The sequence below is a fragment of the Micromesistius poutassou genome (genome assembly GCF_964030765.1).
Source record: "Micromesistius poutassou genome assembly, chromosome: 5".
Lineage (NCBI taxonomy): Eukaryota > Metazoa > Chordata > Actinopteri > Gadiformes > Gadidae > Micromesistius > Micromesistius poutassou.
The window spans coordinates 8,213,157-8,234,509 of NC_140275.1; the positions used below are offsets into that span (position 1 = coordinate 8,213,157).

At 51.1% G+C, this 21,353-nt stretch overlaps 3 protein-coding genes across 6 annotated transcripts in view; all 3 read left to right on the forward strand.

The window, feature by feature from the left end:
* The window catches only part of mvk (mevalonate kinase), a 48,294-nt gene extending 44,914 nt beyond the window's left edge, over positions 1–3,380 (forward strand). The window contains exon 10 of the mRNA XM_084468514.1: positions 3,279–3,380. Within this exon, the coding sequence (XP_084324640.1) occupies positions 3,279–3,293 (15 nt within the window). The 3' untranslated portion in view covers positions 3,294–3,380. The remainder of the gene's footprint in view (positions 1–3,278) is intronic.
* LOC311343603 (major facilitator superfamily domain-containing protein 10-like) lies at positions 349–7,979 on the forward strand. The gene is made up of 13 exons (XM_084468512.1): positions 349–441; positions 1,226–1,391; positions 1,651–1,747; positions 1,945–2,048; positions 3,384–3,542; positions 4,129–4,317; positions 5,777–5,879; positions 6,183–6,294; positions 6,485–6,593; positions 6,685–6,775; positions 6,970–7,017; positions 7,239–7,328; positions 7,470–7,979. Exons 2-13 carry the CDS (start codon positions 1,236–1,238, stop codon positions 7,571–7,573), a joined length of 1,362 nt encoding a protein of 453 aa, XP_084324638.1. The 5' UTR covers positions 349–441; positions 1,226–1,235; the 3' UTR covers positions 7,574–7,979.
* Positions 7,980–8,741: 762 nt separating this feature from the next.
* On the forward strand, positions 8,742–21,353 carry LOC311343806 (uncharacterized protein). Of its 4 annotated transcripts, XM_084468768.1 has the most exons (18): positions 8,968–8,991; positions 9,660–9,725; positions 9,863–9,977; positions 10,149–10,626; positions 10,778–10,838; positions 11,457–11,842; positions 11,943–12,033; positions 13,520–13,668; positions 13,999–14,118; positions 14,291–14,380; positions 14,804–14,936; positions 15,664–15,833; positions 16,646–16,736; positions 17,035–17,356; positions 17,564–17,784; positions 18,532–18,686; positions 19,420–19,630; positions 20,412–21,353. In XM_084468768.1, exons 3-18 carry the CDS (start codon positions 9,904–9,906, stop codon positions 20,531–20,533), a joined length of 2,874 nt encoding a protein of 957 aa, XP_084324894.1. In that variant the 5' UTR covers positions 8,968–8,991; positions 9,660–9,725; positions 9,863–9,903; the 3' UTR covers positions 20,534–21,353. The 4 variants fall into 4 exon arrangements, with proteins under 4 accessions (XP_084324896.1, XP_084324894.1, XP_084324893.1 ...); XM_084468770.1 differs by lacking the exon at positions 9,660–9,725 and having other exon boundaries at positions 8,742–8,991; XM_084468767.1 differs by lacking the exons at positions 8,968–8,991; positions 9,660–9,725 and adding an exon at positions 9,472–9,610.

Sequence of the window (21,353 nt, forward strand, 5' to 3'; positions counted from 1 at the left end):
ATGTTTTCAAATAAAACTTTTAAGTGTTTCTAATTATTACATTTATTTGTATCAGCTGATTTTAAAAATGAATGCTACGATTTAGATTCTTAAAAAACATCCCATCAAAGCTGCAAAAAAAAACTTATTTTTTAACTTAAGTTATTGAGCGAAGATAATAGAAAGTAACAATAAACAAACTATTTTATTTATATATATATATATATATATATATATATATATATATATATATATATATATATATATATATATATATTTATATATATAGACCTCGTGGGCGTGGCGTCTCCCGTCACGTGGTGCTCCCAGGGAGACGGGACTCCGCTTCCTGGTCGCAAAGCAGAGAGGCGCCAGTGAGGAGAACCAGTGAGGAGAACCAGGCAGGCTGCTGATGAGCAAGGCGCTGCCCGTCTCTGGTGACTCGTTATCTGGGGGATCGGCGTGAGTATACCCGTACTTCAGTGAGGACTTCATCTTCTGCGTTCTGTTTAATATATTAGTTAAAAAGAGTTAAGTTGATGATGTGGCCAAGGTGTCTTCTACCGATCCTATGGAGTTAAGTCCGGGTTTAAACTTGTTTAAATGGGTTTCTTTGCTATGAGTTGTATGCATTACATTTTTATTTCCACCATCGGTACTGGGATCGTTGAATAACCAAACCCTCCCGTGGGTGTGTTCCTCTAGCATTTCTGTTTCCTCGTTCCTTCCAGTCCTACCTGCTGCTTCCTTATCTTTATGCCTCTGGTCTCCTTACCGTCACCACGACGTTAACGCGTCTGGTTTTATGGCTTCAACCCGAACTAGACCAGGGTCCCAGTCCACTTCACCTGCAGGGATGGTTTGAGAAGACCTTCTCAAAGAACCCAGAACCACAGAACTAACAGAACAGAACTACCATCAGAACTACAGAACTACCCACAGAACAGAACTACCATCAGAACTACAGAACTACCCACAGAACAGAACTACAGACAGAACAGAACTACCAACATAACTACAGAACTACCCACAGAACAGAACTACAGACATAACTACAGAACTATCATCAGAACTATCAACAGAACCATCAGCTTCACCCAGAATTGAGCCTCTGATATTGACTGTATCCACCGTACTTGGTAACTGTGTTTTTGTTCACCACAGGAACATATTGTACACGTCGTCTTCCAGTCATTGGATCACGTTCTCCGTTCAACACGGTTCTTATGTGGTGTGTTCTGAGCAGATCGTGAAGGATGGGTGGAACCAGTGAGACCATCTCTGAGGAGAAGGAGGTCTTCTCTTCCAGGGTCATCAAGATGGTGTTCCTCGCTCTGCTGCTGGACCTGCTGGGCTTCACTCTGATCCTCCCCCTGTTCCCCTCCATCCTGGACCACTACGGGCAGACGGAGGTGAGAACCCCAGACCCAGCTCTGGTCCGTCCTCTGAGGGCCTACAGGACAGACCCTGGACAGGCTCTGCTGGTGGGCTTCTCTCCAGACTCTCTCCTGGAGGTCCGTTGTCCTTGGCTGTCAGTGTGTGGGGATGTCCTCCACCCCACCTCTCCTCACCGCGGGGGTTTGACCGAGCCGTCCTGTGTTAACAGACATTCACTGACATTCAGAAGGCTGCTATTGGTTGTCTGATTCCTCTTGTCTTCTGATTGGTCAGGACCCGGTGTACCAGTCCCTTCAGAGCGTTGTGGATTGGTTCAGGGAGGCGGTGGGGATCCCGATGGAGAGGAAGTACAACAGCGTTCTGTTTGGGGGTGAGTCTGTGTGTTTATGACACTCCTCTCACTCTGTGTGTGAAGAGAGGCTTTACTGAGTTAATTGAATCTCATCATTTGTATAGTGTTGTTTCAGTGTTTTACAGTATAGTTATCATAAAGGTTTGTTGATTCAAGTTCAGTCAGAGTTTAGTATTAAACAGTTTCCCTGTTCTGCTCCTCGCTCCACTGTTTAGGTCTGATCGGATCGCTCTTCTCTCTGCTGCAGTTCCTGTCGTCCCCACTGACCGGCGCGGCGTCGGACCGCCACGGACGGAGACCGCTGCTGCTGCTCACCACAGTGAGCAGGGCGGGGCAACGTGGGGGCAACAGGGGGCAGATAGGGGGTAACAGGGGGCAGATAAGGGGTAACAGAGGGCAACAGGGGGCAGATAGGGGGTAACAGAGGGCAACAGGGGGCAGATAGAGGGCAACAGGGGGTAACAGAGAGCAACGGGGCAACGGGGGCAACAGGGGGAAGATAGGGGGTAACAGGGGGCAGATAAGGGGTAACAGAGGGCAACAGGGGGCAGATAGGGGGTAACAGAGGGCAACAGGGGGCAGATAGAGGGCAACAGGGGGTAACAGAGAGCAACGGGGCAACGGGGGCAACAGAGAGCAACAGGGGGAAGATAGGGGGTAACAGGGGGCAGATAGGGGGTAACAGGGGGTAACAGAGGGCAGATAGGGGGTAACAGGGGGCAACAGAGGGCAGATAGGGGGTAACAGAGGGCAGATAGGGGGTAACAGGGGGCAACAGGGGGCAGATAGGGGGTAACAGAGGGCAACAGGGGGCAGATAGGGGGTAACAGAGGGCAACAGGGGGCAGATAGGGGGTAACAGGGGGTAACAGAGAGCAACAGGGGCAACAGAGAGCAACGGGGCAACAGGGGGAAGATAGGGGGTAACAGGGGGCAACAGGGGGTAGATAGGGGGTAACAGGGGGCAACAGAGGGCAGATAGGGGGTAACAGGGGGTAACAGGGCAGATAGGGGGTAACAGGGGGTAACAGAGGGCAGATAGGGGGTAACAGGGGGCAACAGAGGGCAGATAGGGGGTAACAGGGGGTAACAGAGGGCAGATAGGGGGCAACAGGGGGCAGATAGGGGGTAACAGAGGGTAACAGGGGGCAGATAGGGGGTAACAGGGGGCAACAGAGGGCAGATAGGGGGTAACAGGGGGTAACAGAGGGCAGATAGGGGGTAACAGGGGGTAACAGAGGGCAGATAGGGGGCAACAGGGGGCAGATAGGGGGTAACAGAGGGTAACAGGGGGCAGATAGGGGGTAACAGGGGGCAACAGAGGGCAGATAGGGGGTAACAGGGGGCAACAGGGGGCAGATAGAGTACCCAGATAGGCTCGCCAGAGATGGTTTGAGAAGATCTAAAGAGATAGAGAAAAGATTAACTAGATGAACAGAAAGGACAACTAGTAGGGGCTAGTAGTGGCCCCGGGGAGCCTAGCTGGGCTCGCTCTGTAAGTACATCAAAACAGGTGAATAAAATGTAATAACTGTTAACAGGACGACTAGACCATATTATATTAATCCTGTAGCAGCAGCCAATGACAGAGACTCTGAGAACGGACCAATCCCACAGCAGCAGCCTGAAGCTCCGGCTCCTCTCCTCTCCTCCAGGCCGGCCTGGTCCTCTCCTACGCCGTCTGGGCCGTGTCCCGGAGCTTCAGCGGCTTCCTGGTGTTCCGGGTGGTCGGGGGGATCTGTAAGGGGAACGTCAGCGTCTGCACGGCCGTGGTGGCCGACCTGCCCTGCCCAAAGGCACGGAACCGAGGAATGGTACGTTGTAGTGGTTAGAAAGAAACCAGTTACAGTCAGGGCCTTTAGCAGACGCTTTTATCCAAAGGGACTTACAATAAGTACATTAGTCAGAAGAAAGAGAAACAACAATCTATCTCTGTGGGTACAGTAAGGATGTTCATAGAAACAAGTGCCAAGCACTAACCATCACTAGGTTAACCCATTCCCTGTAGACACTAACCATCACTAGGTTAACCCATTCCCTGTAGACACTAACCATCACTAGGTTAACCCATTCCCCGTATACACTAACCATCACTAGGTTAACCCATTCCCCGTATACACTAACCATCACTAGGTTAACCCATTCCTCCTTATATGCAACAAAGATAGCTAGGATCAGATGCTACACAATGCTAAGTACTATTTTTAAGTGCCAGGACGTACAACATACAACCAGTGCCTACACAAAGTGTCAAATGAGGGTCACAGTCAACGGGGGGTGTCCAATAGATAAAGGGGTGTATTACACAGCCTTCTACCAGACCAGTGCTTTTCTAATGTGGTCTAAAAGTGATGTACAGCTCACATGCCTGGACCCGTTCCTGTTGCCGTGTGTCCTCAGGCCATGGTCGGCATCGCCTTCTCCCTGGGCTTCACCCTGGGCCCTCTGATGGGGGCGTACTTCGCCGTCCGCGCCGGTCAGGGGGAGCTCTTCCACCAGTACCCCGCCCTGCTGGCGCTGCTCTTCAGCCTGGCCGACCTGCTCTTCATCTGGCTCCTTCTCCCCGAGACCCTGGCCAAGCACCTCAAGGTGAGCTCCAGACCCTGGCCAAGCACCTCAAGGTGAGCTCCAGAGACCCTGGCCAAGCACCTCAAGGTGAGCTCCAGACCCTGGCCAAGCACCTCAAGGTGAGCTCCAGACCCTGGCCAAGCACCTCAAGGTGAGTTCCAGAGACCCTGGCCAAGCACCTCAAGGTGAGCTCCAGACCCTGGCCAAGCACCTCAAGGTGAGCTCTAGACCCTGGTCAAGCACCTCAAGGTGAGCTCCAGAGACCCTGGTCAAGCACCTCAAGGTGAGCTCCAGAGACCCTGGTCAAGCACCTCAAGGTGAGCTCCAGAGACTGGTCAAGCACCTCAAGGTGAATCTCGGTTCAGAATCTATAATAAGATATCCCGTTCAAAATCAAGCTTAGGAAATAATGAATGGCATGTAAAGGTACTATCAGACCAGTGAGCAGATGGTCTTACGCTGGTCATGTAAAGGTACTATCAGTCCAGTGAGCAGATGGTCTTACGCTGGTCATGTAAAGGTACCATCAGTCCAGTGAGCAGATGGTCCTACGCTGGTCATGTAAAGGTACTATCAGTCCAGTGAGCAGATGGTCTTACGCTGGTCATGTAAAGGTACCATCAGTCCAGTGAGCAGATGGTCCTACACTGGTCATGTAAAGGTACTATCAGTCCAGTGAGCAGATGGTCTTACGCTAGTCATGTAAAGGTACCATCAGTCCAGTGAGCAGATGGTCTTACGCTGGTCATGTAAAGGTACCATCAGTCCAGTGAGCAGATGTTCTTACGCTGGTCATGTAAAGGTACCATCAGTCCAGTGAGCAGATGGTCTTACGCTGGTCATGTAAAGGTACTATCAGTCCTACACTGGTCATGTAAAGGTACCATCAGTCCAGTGAGCAGATGGTCTTACGCTGGTCATGTAAAGGTACCATCAGTCCAGTGAGCAGATGGTCTTACGCTGGTCATGTAAAGGTACCATCAGTCCAGTGAGCAGATGGTCCTACGCTGGTCATGTAAAGGTACCATCAGTCCAGTGAGCAGATGGTCCTACGCTGGTCATGTAAAGGTACCATCAGTCCAGTGAGCAGATGGTCTTACGCTGGCACAGATGTTTCCATTCCACTGTTTACTGACAACTAGTGAGCTCATCTGTTTGGGCAGTTGTTCTTGTATGCACATCCCACATCCCTGTATACAGTTTTTTTCCGCACACCGGGGTCATGAATGATTACATGTTACATGTTGTTGTTGCAACATGTAAGAGGGAGGAGGAGAGATAGTTTGAAGTGAATTAAAATAAAGTCTGGATGCTCCTCATTTCATAATTAGATAATGCCTACTCACAGATAACAGTAAATCAATCTATGTCTACATGCTAATTTCTTTTTCAAAGCCAATAAACCAAAGTTAAACAAAGCTATTGTAAATCTCTTTGTTGAGCCCGTTCTGTTTGATGATGTTGATCCTCGTGGTTCCAGGTCTCCTCCCCGGGGCTGGAGGGCCCCAGAGACCTCCTGGATCCCGGCTCCTTGTTCTATTTCACCGCTGTCTCCCGGGTGAGGGACCCCCCCTCCAAGCAGAGTGAGCCCCTCCCTCTCCTTATCCATCAGTCAAAGGACCAGAATACGGAGGAAAAGATCTGTACACATTTTAAAGAAAAGGTTAAAAACTACAGAAATATATAAATACAGGTTATTAAAATAAAGTAAAATACACAACATGAGCATTAGTACAACAATGAATGGAAGCTTTCCAGACCGTTGAGTTAATGTGAGTCAGGGTGGTGTACAGGTGGGGTAAGATGTTGTGTGTTGGTTGACCGTTGAGTTAATGTGAGTGAGGGTGGTGTACAGGTGGGGTAAGATGTTGTGCATGGGTTGACAGAAATGAGGAAGCTGCAGGTCCTGGGCCTGGTGTACTTCTCCTACCTCTTCCTCTTCTCGGGGCTGGAGTTCACTCTGAGCTTCCTCACGCATCAGCGCTTCCACTTCACCAGGTGAGAGAAGCAGCCGCTTCCAGCTGGTTCCAGACGTACAAATGAACGGGCTCCTGAACTTTAGTATTCTTTAGTCGTGTATAACTAGTAAAACAGGTCAAGCTTGCTACTACTTCAGGTTTTCTTTTTTTTTCTTATTTTTTTTCTTTTTTTCACATTATTTAAATGACTCTTCTTACTTTGTTTGCAGTATGCAGCAAGGAAAGATGTTCTTCTTCATTGGGGTCATCATGATGTCGATACAGGGGGGGTATTCTCGCAGAATCCAACCGGGTCACCACATCAAGGCTGTCCGTACGGTGAGACCTGGAGGGAAGAGGGAGGCAGCTGGCCACTCTGTGTTACCAGAAGGCTGGTGTCGGTATTCAAAAGGTTTTCCATTTCCTTCAGGCGATCCTGGCCCTGATCCCAGCGTTCGTACTGGTTGGGCTCGCGTGGAACTTGGTGATGCTTTATGTGGGCCTGGCGTTGTACGCATTCGGTAAGTCCACCGCTTTAACCGAGGAAGCCATCAACTCAAGCCATCGTTCTAAAGTGGAAGTGAACGCTTTATTGTCTTGAAACTATAATCTAATAACGGAAGTGAAAGGTTAAATGAACGATGTTTGTCCCTGGAGGGACCTGTGACTCATGGAACCCTCCAGAACATTCACCTTCTGTCCTCCTCTGTTCCAGCTGCGGCCATCGTGGTTCCCTGCCTGTCCACGCTGGTCTCTGACCATGGTAATGCTCTCCTCCGTTACCATGGGGATGGGATTCACTCTCATGTCCACACACCTTCCTGGAGGAAACAAAAGGGGGACTGAATGAATGGAGGAATGGTTTTAGAGCAGAATGATCCCAGTATTACATTGATTCATGCAGTGAGGTCTCGTTGGTTTTTGCATGCGGTTAATAGACATTTAGAGTGCCACGATGCCACCTCCCTCCTCCTGTCCCTGCAGGCTCGGCGGGTCAGAAAGGGACGGTGATGGGGATTCTGAGGAGTCTGGGAGCTCTAGCCAGAGCCCTCGGCCCCATCGTCACGTCCTCCGGTAAACAAGCCGTCTTCTCATCGTTCCACTGAACGAATGAAGACAAACTAATTATGCAGCAAATAACTACAAATCCACCTTTAATAGTGTTGTAGCTATTTAAACACGGGCTTTGTTCTGTGTGTTCTCTTCTCTTCACAGTGTACTGGATGGCTGGAGCAGAGGTCTGCTTCATCCTCACGTCGGCCATGTTTGTAGTTCCTCTGCTGTTGCTCAGAACAGCGAGCAGGCTAAAGACGGAGTAAACAGGGAATCACAACCGGTCTGAGAAGGAATCATTCAAGGCGTTATACTGGGAATGGCACTGAAAACAAATAGTTTTTAGATTTGATTTACATCTTTTAAGTTGTAATGTTTATGTCTTCTTGGGAAGAACGGTTTTATTTGGCGACAGATCGCCAATGGATAGATCTATCCATAACAGGACAGTACTATAATGAACTGAAAGCATTTCATGGGACCAAACAATGCAAACACTTTCTATTTTTTATACCTCTACACGCATGGGCCAAGACATTCAACACATATCTCAATCATTTATGTCAATGTTTATTTTTATATCAATAAGGTTTTTTTTTTTTAAGTGTTTATATTGACCATGGAGATGGTAACTTAAGGTACAGTTTGTGTTTTAGTACAAATATACCAAGCTTTAATAATAAAATAAAGACACAAATACTAAGCCCTGTTTTTCTGTGTCGCTGTGTTTCCTGAAGCTGCCACGTGGGGGCACTGTCCTTATGTCCCACTGCTAGTAGAGTAAACACAGGGCTATACTCGGTTTGTTTTTTTAAACGCAAGTTCAGTAAACCACACTTGGTGTTTCACTTCAAATATGAGAGTTTAAAAAAGATTTGTGATTTCAGTACCCTCTGAGGTTAAATACACTGGTTTAGGGTAAACAACTATATTAATACAGGGGTGGATGACCCTCTCAATGGGCCCAGATCAAATACAGAATGTGATATGTCTTAATAGGGCTTCCTTAATCATACAAAATGAGTTATTTGTTGATGTCTGAATGGGGCCCCTCAGGTAAATATCACAGGATATGTGATGTGATATTTCTAAAAGCCCTCTAAATCATGAAATTCTGCTTATGACTTATGGTTTTGGGGGCAGCTAAACCCAGTGCTATATTAGTTTGCTTGTGCAGGCCCTACAAGTCAGGTTATAGGCTATGAATCTGAACGAATGAAGGTATTGCCCATCTCCAGCTGGCCATCCCCAAGATGCACCAGAATACAGGAAATCACATCTACCAAATTCAACGTTTTCTGGGGGAGGACCCCCAGACCCGCCCCACTCCCCCATGTACTCCCACTTTTACACACATTGGAGGAGGGGGGTCTTTATGTTTCTTTGCCCAGAGGGACAGTTCACAATCCATTCCTGTATTTATGCAATTTATAATGTGACATGGTGTGCCGTTTGTGTCAATAATCATCAAGCACAGATGACGCTTGCACTTGAAACAAATTCTGCTTAGGGCCCCCAGAAGGCTTGGGCCGGCCCTGAGAAGACCCATCCGACAGGTAGCGCCACCTGCTCGGAAGAACCGCGGAACACTCGCGATGCTCCACAGAAGTGCGTGTGAAGTGATAAGGAAGGAGGAACTGACAATCTGAAGCGCTGAAGATGGACACGGTGGATCACTTTCTAGGTGGGTTGCTTCCTGTCGATCAAAGTGGTCGAGAGTGGCTCCACAGACGGAGACCTCGAGTCTGTCGTGACTTCAGGTCTCGCCGAGGCGTGCTCCTCTGGAGCGGGATGATTCAAGTCAGCGTTAATGGCGAGAGATGGGCGGGACTTTCAGTTACACGGGTTTAAAGGCTAGAGAGAGGGCGGGACATCCGATGGAGCGTTCCTTTCCCTTTTCCCTTACATGTTTTGGATATTGCTTTGCACATTTGCACACGTGAATGCTCTATATGTGTTCTCCTTGTCGTCGTCGTTGTTATTCTTTTCATGTTCTCCATTCTCGCTCCAAGGACTGTTGACCGGCACACACAGCTTATAGGATGTCAAAGACAGGATATTGCGTTGCGGTAGACCGGGATAACGCTCTGATTCAGGGTCCTCGCCCAGCCCGTCTGTGACCTATGGAACCAGTAGGCTAATGTTGACAGCTAGCGGCTAGTGTTTAAGATAGATGCTAATGTTAGCCAACTGCCCCTGCTCTGGGGCTAGTTGGGGTGTAAGTTCAGCCAAGATTTGCCTTTTTACACTTTGCCGGATTGCAAAATGAATGCCAACTGACCACCAGCCGTTGTGCTGTCGAAGTAAGAAGGGATTTGTTTTAAAGTGTTGTATTATTGTCATCTGGATCAGTAGGGACAGCTGTGAGGTGAACCAGGCGTTCGGGTTTGGATGTTGATTCTGCCAAAGAGGATCTCGGTATGATTCAGTACAATGTGATCCTGATCGTGTCCCGCCGCTGTCAGTGAACTAAAGTAAAGCTCCGCTAAAGTCCGTCGCAGGGAGCCCTGTTACAGAAGAACCCCGTTGTCTTTACCTCACTGTTGTTCTTCCAGGAAAGTGAGCCGTCTACTCAACGCAGTCCCAGTGAGAGAGCATGGAGCCCTGGGAGCGGACAGACCCCCGCTCAGCACCCGTCACCCTACTTAGCCCCTACGGCTCCAACCCAAGGTGCTCTGACCTAATGGGCTTTGCTGTTTAATACAATACACTGATATCCCGTCAGGCAACGTGTTGTTGTTTATCTCCTTGTGTTGTTGTAGTTTTGCATGAAAAGCATTCTATGAATAAGGTTTAATAATTCGATTTGATGTTGGAACTTTGTGTCCTTCTGAAACTAAGGACCCGTCAGTCGTTCACCAGCCCGGGACAGAAGTGTGCCGGTCCTGATGGAGCGACCGAGGGGAGAGGAGGGAGGCCAGGCAGGAATGGGCCCAGCAACCCTGGTGACAGAGGGACCAGCAACCCTGGTGACAGAGGGACCAGCAACCCTGGTGACAGAGGGACCAGCAACCCTGGTGACCGAGGGACCAGGAACCATGGTGACAGAGGGACCAGGAACGATGGTGACCGAGGGACCAGGAACGATGGTGACCGAGGAACCAGGAACGATGGTGACCGAGGAACCAGGAACCCTGGTGACAGAGGGACCAGGAACGATGGTGACCGAGGAACCAGGAACCCTGGTGACAGAGGGACCAGGAACGATGGTGACCGAGGGACCAGGAACGATGGTGACAGACGGACCAGCGACCGACGGACCGGAGACGCCAGCCCGCGGCCGTACACAGACTCGTCTAGATGGGATCCACAAAACAAGGTTCATCATACACACTAATATATATATATATATATATATATATATATATATATATATATATATATATATATATATATATATACTGTACAATAACATGAAGGGAAGATGTGAATGAAGGCATTTACATTGTTTTCTGTTTCCACGTCCGCAGAAAACGAGGCACCCAAATGAGTCCCAGTTTAAGGACAGAAGGACAGATGGATCAACAAGAGGTGATCAATTCAGACGACTTTATCATTGAGGAAGGGGTCCCAAGGGCGCGCCATGTTAGCACTCATTCTGTCTACACGCTACCAAAACAATAGAACAGCACGTGTTTCCCATGTGTAGGAGCAATATAACGGTAGAGCTACGTTGATGTGGTGACTTGAAGCTAACTATTGGTTATAGTTATTAGTTATTAGTTGGTTATTAAAGGGGTTACCTTGGGTTCACAACGTCCTACGCTCTATGGACCAGGTGCCTGAGCAACACTATAAATGACACTATATATATGATGTACTATATGGCTCACAGTCCTGATTAATGGTTCAATGAACCCCCTTAACTCAATGTGGAGCCAAGCCACACCCTAGATCTAATCTCCTCTCCTCCTTGGGCTGGAATGCTGGCTGCTCTGTCCTCTGCTTCAAATGCCTTCCGTTATATTTTTGCTAGATAACTGATAAAGATCTTTTCAAAAATGAAGCCAGATCACTTTGGCGTCTAGTGAAGCTGAACAAGGCTGTTCTTCCTGTAGCACCTGCACTCCTCCCTGGAGTTAAATTGAACTACAACGTGCTGTATTACCAGACAACAACCTGGAGCTTCTCCGCTTGTTTCCTCCTCAGCTCTGAGGGGCCAAAGGTCGGCCACCGGCCCTGCACGGAGCCACGGGGGCCCTCCCCACACGGGCCCACCCCACGGGGGCCCGCCCCACGCCAGCCGGCTCACCTTCGAGGTCAAGATGGACGATTTCCCTGAGCTGGCCGTCGCAACGCCAGGAACCTCTGCCCCCCCCGCCTCGAGCTGGGGCCCGAAGCCTCACAGCCAGGGGCCTCAAACCCAGGGGCCTCAAACCCAGGGGCCTCAAACCCAGGGGCCTCAAACCCGGGGGCCTCAAACCCAGGGGCCTCAACAGGGGCCTCAAACCCGGGGGCCTCACAGCCAGGGGCCTCAAACCCGGGGGCCTCACAGCCAGGGGCCTCACACCCAGGGGCCCGTGTCTTCTAACAAGGTTGGGGTTGCCATTGGTTCACATAAGCTGTACTGGTCAGCTGATTCGATGGAATGATCTGTTATGAATGAGTAACTCAATTGAATCGTTTCCTATGTAGACGCAGTCCGATAACGAGAGGCCCGCAGGAAGTCCATGCCCACGCCGACGCGCCCCTGATGTCAGACCCGTATCAGTGCCTCACTCCCCTGGTAGGGTCCTCGTACCGTGGGTCCAGTACCTTCTGGTCAGCATTAACACAGGGGCCATAGGGGACCAACAGGCTTACAGTCGCTGTAACACAGGCTCATAGTCACTGTAACACAGGCTCATAGTCACTGTAACACAGGCTCATAGTCACTGTAACACAGGCTCATAGTCACTGTAACACAGGCTCATAGTCACTGTAACACAGGCTCATAGTCACTGTAACACAGGCTCACTGTAACTCAGGCTCATAGTCACTGTAACACAGGCTCATAGTCACTGTAACACAGGCTCACTGTAACACAGGCTCATAGTCACTGTAACACAGGCTCATAGTCACTGTAACACAGGCTCACTGTAACACAGGCTCACTGTAACACAGGCTCATAGTCACTGTAACACAGGCTCACTGTAACACAGGCTCATAGTCACTGTAACACAGGCTCATAGTCACTGTAACACAGGCTCACTGTAACACAGGCTCATAGTCACTGTAACACAGGCTCATAGTCACTGTAACACAGGCTCATAGTCACTGTAACACAGGCTCACTGTAACACAGGCTCATAGTCACTGTAACACAGGCTCATAGTCACTGTAACACAGGCTCACTAACACAGGCTCATAGTCACTGTAACACAGGCTCACTGTAACACAGGCTCACTGTAACACAGGCTCATAGTCACTGTAACACAGGCTCACTAACACAGGCTCATAGTCACTGTAACACAGGCTCACTGTAACACAGGCTCATAGTCACTGTAACACAGGCTCACTGTAACACAGGCTCATAGTCACTGTAACACAGGCTCATAGTCACTGTAAAACAGGCTCACTGTAACACAGGCTCATAGTCACTGTAACACAGGCTCATAGTCACTGTAACACAGGCTCATAGTCACTGTAACACATAGTCACTGTAACACAGGCTCATAGGCACTGTAACACAGGCTCATAGTCACTGTAACACATGCTCAAAGTCACTGTAACACAGGCTCATAGTCACTGTAACACAGGCTCATAGTCACTGTAACACAGGCTCATAGTCACTGTAACACATGCTCAAAGTCACTGTAACACAGGCTCATAGTCACTGTAACACAGGCTCATAGTCACTGTAACACAGGCTCATAGTCACTGTAACACAGGCTCACTGTAACACAGGCTCATAGTCACTGTAACACAGGCTCATAGTCACTTTAACACAGGCTCATAGTCACTGTAACACAGGCTCATAGTCACTGTAACACAGGCTCATAGTCACTGTAACACAGGCTCACTGTAACACAGGCTCATAGTCACTGTAACACAGGCTCATAGTCACTGTAACACAGGCTCACTGTAACACAGGCTCATAGTCACTGTAACATATCATCCTGAATGTTCCATTCATGAAGTAGACCCGAACTGGTTTGGGGTCAGTTTTAACAAGCTCAGAGAAAGTCACAGGCTTGACCCCTGTCACTTGACCCCTGTGACTGTGTGCTGTAGACCGGGGAGCGCTCCATGCTGTGAAACCAGGGCCAGTGAAGGTCTCTCCAGGGGGTCCGGAGAGACCGGCCTCCGCCTCCTGGGCCAACGTGGCCTCCCAGCCTCCGAGGAAACCCGTCCAGAGAGAGGAGCCGGTCAGCGGCGCCCAGGTACTGCTGGTCTGAACGGTGGAATGTGTCAGAGATCTGGGGGATCTGAAGTTTATGTTTCAGCACTACTGGTTACTTTGTACTTCAGACAAATGTGCTCAATGTGAGTTGCGTTGGAAAGCGTCTGCCAGATGCCCAATGTAAACAGGTTTATAATCGCCGCTGTAATCTTCAGGTGTAATCCCGACCAACTCCCTCGTACCAAAGCCCCCCCCCCCCTTCTGTATTTAAATCATTCTAATCCTGGATCATTTATTTCAACACTGAGATTTTTGCCACATTCCCACTTCCTGTACGATTCCATTCCCACTTCCTGTTTGATCCCTCCAGGAGGAGCAGGAGGACAGCTCGTCAGAGAGGAAGAGGAGGAAGAGGAAGAAGAAGCCCCCCCGGAGCTCGGAGGAGGAGCCTGAGGAGCCGGCGCCCCCCCAGGAGCCGCCCAAGTTTGAGGTCTGACTCCGATCACATGTTGAACGGCAGGGGGAGGGGGTGGGGTCAGGGGGCGGGGCAGGGTTAGGGGGAGGGTTAGGGGGCGGGGCAGGGTCGCGGGTCAGGGGGAGGGTTAGGGTTAGGGGGCGGGGCAGGGTCAGGGCATGTGCTGATTGGTGTCTTTGTTCTGAAGGATGAGGAGGAGTTCCCAGACCTGGGCCGTCCCTCCGCTGGAGCCTCCAGACCGACGGCCAGCAGCACCACCGCCCCATCGGGAAGTCAGGTCTGATGATACTACTGTACTATACTACTGTACTATACTACTGTACTATACTACCACTAGCACCACCGCCCCACCGGGAAGTCAGGTCTGATGATACTATACTACTGTACTACTGTACTATACTACTGTACTATACTACTATACTACTGTACTATACTACCACTAGCACCACCGCCCCACCGGGGAGTCAGGTCTGATGATACTACTGTACTGTACTACTATACTACTGTACTATACTACTGTACTATACTACTGTACTATACTACTGTACTGTACTACTGTACTATACTACTGTACTATACTATACTAATATACTACTATACTACTGTGCTGTACTGTAGTACTATACTATACTACTATCCTAGTGTGCTGTACTGTAGTACGGCCCCTGAGGTTCTCGTTGTACTTCCTCCGGTTCTCCAGAAAACTGAGAAGGCCACAGGTAAGAAGAGCAAGGTTCCTCTGCAGCTGGACATCGGTAACATGCTGGAGGTGCTGGAGAGGAAGCATCAATCCCAGAAGACCAAACACGACGCCAAGCCACTCTTCATGTCAGGTAACGTACTGTCTAACCCCTACCTGCTCCTTAATGACCTGTCTCTGTACTGTCTAACCCCTCCCTGCTCCTTAATGACCTGTCTCTGTACTGTCTAACCCCTACCTGCTCCTTAATGACCTGTCTCTGTACTGTCTAACCCCTACCTGCTCCTTAATGACCTGTCTCTGTACTGTCTAACCCCTACCTGCTCCTTAATGACCTGTCTCTGTACTGTCTAACCCCTACCTGCTCCTTAATGACCTGTCTCTGTACTGTCTAACCCCTACCTGCTCCTTAATGACCTGTCTCTGTACTGTCTAACCCCTACCTGCTCCTTAATGACCTGTCTCTGTACTGTCTAACCCCTACCTGCTCCTTAATGACCTGTCTCTGTACTGTCTAACCCCTACCTGCTCCTTAATGACCTGTCTCTGTACTGTCTGACCCCTACCTGCTCCTTAATGACCTGTCTCTGTACTGTCTAACCCCTACCTGCTCCTTAATGACCTGTCTCTGTACTGTCTAACCCCTACCTGCTCCTTAATGACCTGTCTCTGTACTGTCTGACCCCTACCTGCTCCTTAATGACCTGTCTCTGTACTGTCTAACCCCTACCTGTTCCTTAATGACCTGTCTCTGTACTGTCTAACCCCTACCTGCTCCTTAAGGTCCTGTCTCTGTACTGTCTGACCCCTGCTTGCTCCTTAATGACCCGTCTCTGTACTGTCTAACCCCTGCCCCGCAGTGGGAGGAGCCTGTCCCGTGGGCCTGAAGAAGGGGCCGTTGCTCCAGAAGAAGGCGCCGTGGCAGCAGGACAAGTTTGCCCACAACCCTCTGGACTCCACCAGCCCCATGGTGAAGAAGGGCAAGCAGAGAGAGGTGCCCAAGGCCAAGAAACCCACCCAGCTGAAGAGGGTGAGGCCTCCACTCTCCACCACTGGCTGACTGGCTGGCTGGCTGGCCATCATTTTCCATTAACTCTTCCATTAACTCTTTCCGTTTAACTGTTCTTCATTCAGGACACAAACTCTGGATAAAACCTTGATCACAACACAGGCCATTGGCTCACTCCTTTAAACAATAAATGGTTCATTAGGTTGAAACAGAACCTGGAGTTTAAAACAAGTTATTGAACGGTCCCCTGAACAGGTTAACAGTGTTGACTGAACAGGTTAACAGTGTTGACTGAACAGGTTAATAGTGTTGACTGAACAGGTTAACAGTGTTGACTGAACAGGTTAACAGTGTTGACTGAACAGGTTAATAGTGTTGACTGAACAGGTTAACAGTGTTGACTGAACAGGTTAACAGTGTTGACTGAACAGGTTAACAGTGTTGACTGAACAGGTTACTAGTGTTGACTGAACAGGTTACTAGTGTTGACTGAACAGGTTAACAGTGTTGACTGAACAGGTTAACAGTGTTGACTGAACAGGTTACCAGTGTTGACTGAACAGGTTACTAGTGTTGACTGAACAGGTTACTAGTGTTGACTGAACAGGTTACTAGTGTTGACTGAACAGGTTACTAGTGTTGACTGAACAGGTTACTAGTGTTGACTGAACAGGTTAACAGTGTTGACTGAACAGGTTACTAGTGTTGACTGAACAGGTTAACAGTATTGACTGAACAGGTTAACAGTGTTGACTGAACAGGTTAACAGTGTTGACTGAACAGGTTACTAGTGTTGACTGAACAGGTTAACAGTGTTCTCTCCGCTCCCTCAGGTGATCCTAAAGGAGCGTGAGGAGAGGAAGCAGAACCGTCTGCTCCAGGAGCGAGGTCTGGACCCCCCCCAGGAGCAGAGCGGGGACACGGGTCAGTGAGCCGCTCCCTCCCCGCGCTCCTTACTTACTTAGTTACTTAGTTACTTAGTTACTTAGTAACTTAGTTAGTTACTTAGTTATTACTAGTTACTTTCTGCCCCAGCTGGCTCTGCCTAGTGTCGTCTGAGGGACAGACATCCTCTTGGTGGACAGAGACATTCTCAAAGTATCAAAGTAACGTTGTGATGCTGCTTCCTGTTTCAGAGTGACTTAACCCCTGCTAACCCCTCGGCCTCCAAGCCCGTCCACGGCGTCCACCTGTCAGCGTCTGTCTGTCTGTACGTCCGCAGGTCTGCCCCCCGAACGGCCAGGGGAGGAGCCAGAGGGACACCTGGCCCAATCAGACGCAGAGGAGGAGGAGCAGCAGGAGGAGGAGGAGGAGCAGAATGAGCAGGAGCAGGAGGAGGAGGAGGAGGAGAAGCAGGAGGAGGAGGAGGAGGAGGAGGAGGAGGAGGTGGTGGAAGAGGAGGAGGAGGAGGAGGTGGTTGTGGAGGAGGAGGAGAAGGAGGAGGAGGAACCAGAGGAACAGCCAGAGGAGCAGCCCGCTGTAGAGCCCCCGCCCCACCCCACCCCCCACCACCAGCCCAAAATCCACAGCAGGAAGTTCAGAGAGTAAGAACCGGTTCTCCTCGCTGTGTTCACCGGCTCCTCAGTCACCACGAGGAGCCCAGAGGAACACGACAAACCACATTTACGTGTGTGTGTGTGTGTGTGTGTGTGTGTGTGTGTGTGTGTGTGTGTGTGTGTGTGTGTGTGTGTGTGTGTGTGTGTGTGTGTGTGTGTGTGTGTGTGTGTGTGTGTGTGTGTGTGTGTGTGTAGCTACTGCAGCCAGGTCCTGAGTAAGGAGGTGGACGAGTGTGTGAGCTCCCTGCTGCGGGAGCTGGTCCGCTTCCAGGACCGGCTGTACCAGAAGGACCCCATGAAGGCGCGCATGAAGAAGCGTCTGGTGATGGGGCTGAGGGAGGTCCTCAAGCACCTACGGCTCGGCAAGGTCAAGTGTGTGGTCATCTCGCCCAACTGTGAGAGGAGCCAGTCCAAAGGTACCCCCCCCCCCCCCGGTCTCCTCTGGTCTCTCCCCCCCCGGTCTCCTCTGGTCTCTCCCTCCCCCCTCCCCGTCTCCTCTGGTCTCCCCCCCCCTCTCCTCTCTGTCCCCTCCTGGTCTCCCTCCTGGTCCCCCTCCTGGTCTCCCTCCTGGTCCCCCTCTGTTGCTTTCACATCCAAGGAATGTGATTTGGTGTTTAAATGTAGAAATTCAAGATCATGAATACAAAAGAAAAAATATACAGGATATAAAATAAAGACATAAAGAATGTATACCAAATTTCATTTAGCAGACGCTTTTATCCAAAGCGACTTACAATAATTCCATTTTAATTCCATAATTTCACCCGTGGCTCCTCCCCTGACTGTGGCTCCTCCCCTAACCTGTGGCTCCTCCTCTAACCCCTCCCCTAACCCGTGGCTCCTCCTCTAACTCCTCCCCTGACCGTGGCTCCTCCTCTAACCCGTGGCTCCTCCCCTAACCCGTGGCTCCTCCTCTAACCCCTCCCCTGACCGTGGCTCCTCCCCTAACTTGTGGCTCCTCCTCTAACTCCTCCCCTGACCGTGGCTCCTCCTCTAACTCCTCCCCTAACCTGTGGCTCCTCCTCTAACTCCTCCCCTGACTGTGGCTCCTCCCCTAACCCGTGGGTCCACCTCTAACCCCTCCCCTGACCGTGGCTCCTCCTCTAACTCCTCCCCTGACCGTGGCTCCTCCCCTAACTCCTCCTCTAACTCCTCCCCTGCAGGCGGTCTGGATGAGGCTCTCCACACCATCCTGGAGACGTGCCGGCAGCGCGCCGTGCCCTTCGTGTTCGCCCTCTCCAGGAAGGCTCTGGGCCGCTGCGTCAACAAGGCGGTGCCCGTCAGCCTGGTGGGCATCTTCAACTACGACGGAGCGCAGGTCAGACCCCCGCCCTACCGCCACCTGCTGCTCCACCCAACACCTCCACCCAACACCTGCTGCTGCACCCAACACCTGCTGCTGCACCCACCACCTCCACCCAACACCTGCTGTTGCACCCAACACCTGCTGCTGCACCAACACCTCCACCCAACACCTCCTGCTGCACCCAACACCTGCTGCACCAACACCTCCACCCAACACCTCCTGCTGCACCCAACACCTGCTGCACCAACACCTCCACCCAACACCTCCTGCTGCACCCAACACCTCCTGCTGCACCAACACCTCCACCCAACACCTCCCACTGCACCCAACACCTGCTGCACCAACACCTCCACCCAACACCTCCTGCTGCACCAACACCTCCACCCAACACCTCCCGCTGCACCCAACACCTCCACCCACCACCTCCTGCTGCACCCACCACCTGCTGCACCCAACACCACCTCCACCCAACACCTGCTGCACCCAACACCTGCTGCTCCACCGCGTTCATGTGTTCACCAGGACTACTAACCCCTAGGGTGACTGGTGTTCATGTGTTCACCAGGACTACTAACCCCTAGGGTGACTGGTGTTCATGTGTTCACCAGGACTACTAACCCCTAGGGTGACTGGTGTTCATGTGTTCACCAGGACTACTAACCCCTAGGGTGACTGGTGTTCATGTGTTCACCAGGACTACTAACCCCTAGGGTGACTGGTGTTCATGTGTTCATGTGTTCACCAGGACTTCTACCATAAGATGATAGAGCTGAGCTCGGAGGCCAGGAAGGCGTACGAGGAGATGCTGGAGCGCGTGGAGGTGATGGAGCAGACGGAGGAGGAGGAGGAGGTGGAGGAGGAGAACCCAGGACAGCAGCGTCTCCGCCCTGCTGCCCCCCCTCCCCCCCCAGCCCGGGTGGAGGAGGTGGTGGAGGAGAAGGAGGAGCCAGAGTACAGTAAGCCAACTCCACACCCCCTCAGACCCCCTCACACCCCTCCAGACCCCCTCACACCCCTCCAGACCCCCTCACACCCCTCCAGACCCCCTCACACCCCCTCAGACCCCCTCAGACCCCTCCAGACCCCCTCCAGACCCCCTCAGACCCCCTCACACCCCTCCAGACCCCCTCAGACCCCCTCACACCCCCTCAGACCCCCTCAGACCCCTCCAGACCCCTCAGACCCCCTCACACCCCTCCAGACCCCTCCAGACCCCCTCACACCCCTCCAGACCCCTCCAGACCCCCTCAGACCCCCTCACACCCCTCACACCCCTCCAGACCCCCTCACACCCCCTCACACCCCTCAGACCCCTCACACCCCTCCAGACCCCCTCCAGACCCCCTCACACCCCTCCAGACCCCCTCCAGACCCCTCACACCCCCTCCAGACCCCCTCACACCCCTCCAGACCTCCAGACCCCTCCAGGACCCGTACTCCCGTACCCTAGTCCCAGACCCCTTCTCCTTGCCTGTCCCAGGTCAGATAGCATGTGACACGGGGCGGGGTCATGTGACATGTCAACGGCTCCCCGGGCCATGTGACCTCGGCACCCAGGGCCATGTGACCTCGGCTGACGTCTGCTGCTGGGTAATCTGTAATCTGTGTTTCCACAAAACCCTGAGGTCAACTAGGAGCATTCAGAAACCAGGACATCATTCTGTTTTCACTGATCTCTGTCTGTCTGTCTGTCTGTCTGTCTGTCTGTCTGTGTGTGTCTCTCTCCCACCCTCTCAGTTAAACTGTGGAAGAAGATGCTGGAGAACGACTGTAACCACCCCTTCCTGAACTTTGAGGAGCAGCTGGGCTCCCTGCGTCTGGACGGAGCAGAACCACGAGGGCGAGACGAGCAGAGCTGACCCTGAGCCACCCCCCCGCTTCCTCGTGCCTGATGGTATAGAAACGCACTCAGACCACGGCCCCCTGCTGGCCCCCTGATGGCCCCCTGCTGGCCCCCTGATGGCCCCCTGCTGGGCCCCTGATAGTCACTGCGTGACCGCAGCCCACCTGGAGACCCCCTGCTGCTGAGGGTCTCTGTGTCGGAACATGAAATATGAATCAAACATGCAGGGACAATTTGACCTGCTCAATCATAAGATGATATATTTGATATCTATATCTATATATACACACGCCGGGATCGTAATAACGGCGACTTTAATCCTGTCAGCACTAAACCGACAACGTTTTGTAATCGGACGGCAGCTGGGACACACACAGGAACGCCAATCATGGGACGGCGCCGAGAAAATGTGATTTATCAGAGAACGAGTGATAATGGTGGCCTTTAACACACACACACACACACACACACACACACACACACACACACACACACACACACACACACACACACACAGCTCTAGATTGTGTTCTGTAGGGAGAGATGATACATTTCTGGGAGACCTTGGTCTCTTTGCTTTCAGTCCTTCTTATCCAATCATGTTCTGTTGTCTGGTTGAGCATTCAGCCGTATCCAATCAGCACCCATTAAGTTTAGCACTGCAAATAGCTTTCCAATTGCTCCAAACCACCACCTTGACTACCTAACCACTGAGCTTTCACCTTTTTTGATTGTATGTCAATTTTTTGAGACTGTATTTTTTTTCATGGTTGATTACTTAGTGATTTTGGTTCCCGCGACTCTGAATATGTGCATTAAAGGTGTAATGTGCAGGG

What these genes read in the sequence shown, in the direction of transcription:
- LOC311343603 (XM_084468512.1), top strand. Translation starts at nt 1,236, where the DNA reads ATGGGTGGAACCAGTGAGACCATCTCTGAGGAGAAGGAGGTCTTCTCT. An exon ending in CAACAGCGTTCTGTTTGGGG is followed by an intron (nt 1,748 to 1,944) that starts GTGAGTCTGTGT and finishes TCCACTGTTTAG; the next exon opens with GTCTGATCGGATCGCTCTTC. An exon ending in GGACCCCCCCTCCAAGCAGA is followed by an intron (nt 5,880 to 6,182) that starts GTGAGCCCCTCC and finishes ATGGGTTGACAG; the next exon opens with AAATGAGGAAGCTGCAGGTC.
- LOC311343806 (XM_084468770.1), top strand. Translation starts at nt 9,904, where the DNA reads ATGGAGCCCTGGGAGCGGACAGACCCCCGCTCAGCACCCGTCACCCTA. An exon ending in CCCTACGGCTCCAACCCAAG is followed by an intron (nt 9,978 to 10,148) that starts GTGCTCTGACCT and finishes TCTGAAACTAAG; the next exon opens with GACCCGTCAGTCGTTCACCA. An exon ending in GGCCCGTGTCTTCTAACAAG is followed by an intron (nt 11,843 to 11,942) that starts GTTGGGGTTGCC and finishes TTTCCTATGTAG; the next exon opens with ACGCAGTCCGATAACGAGAG.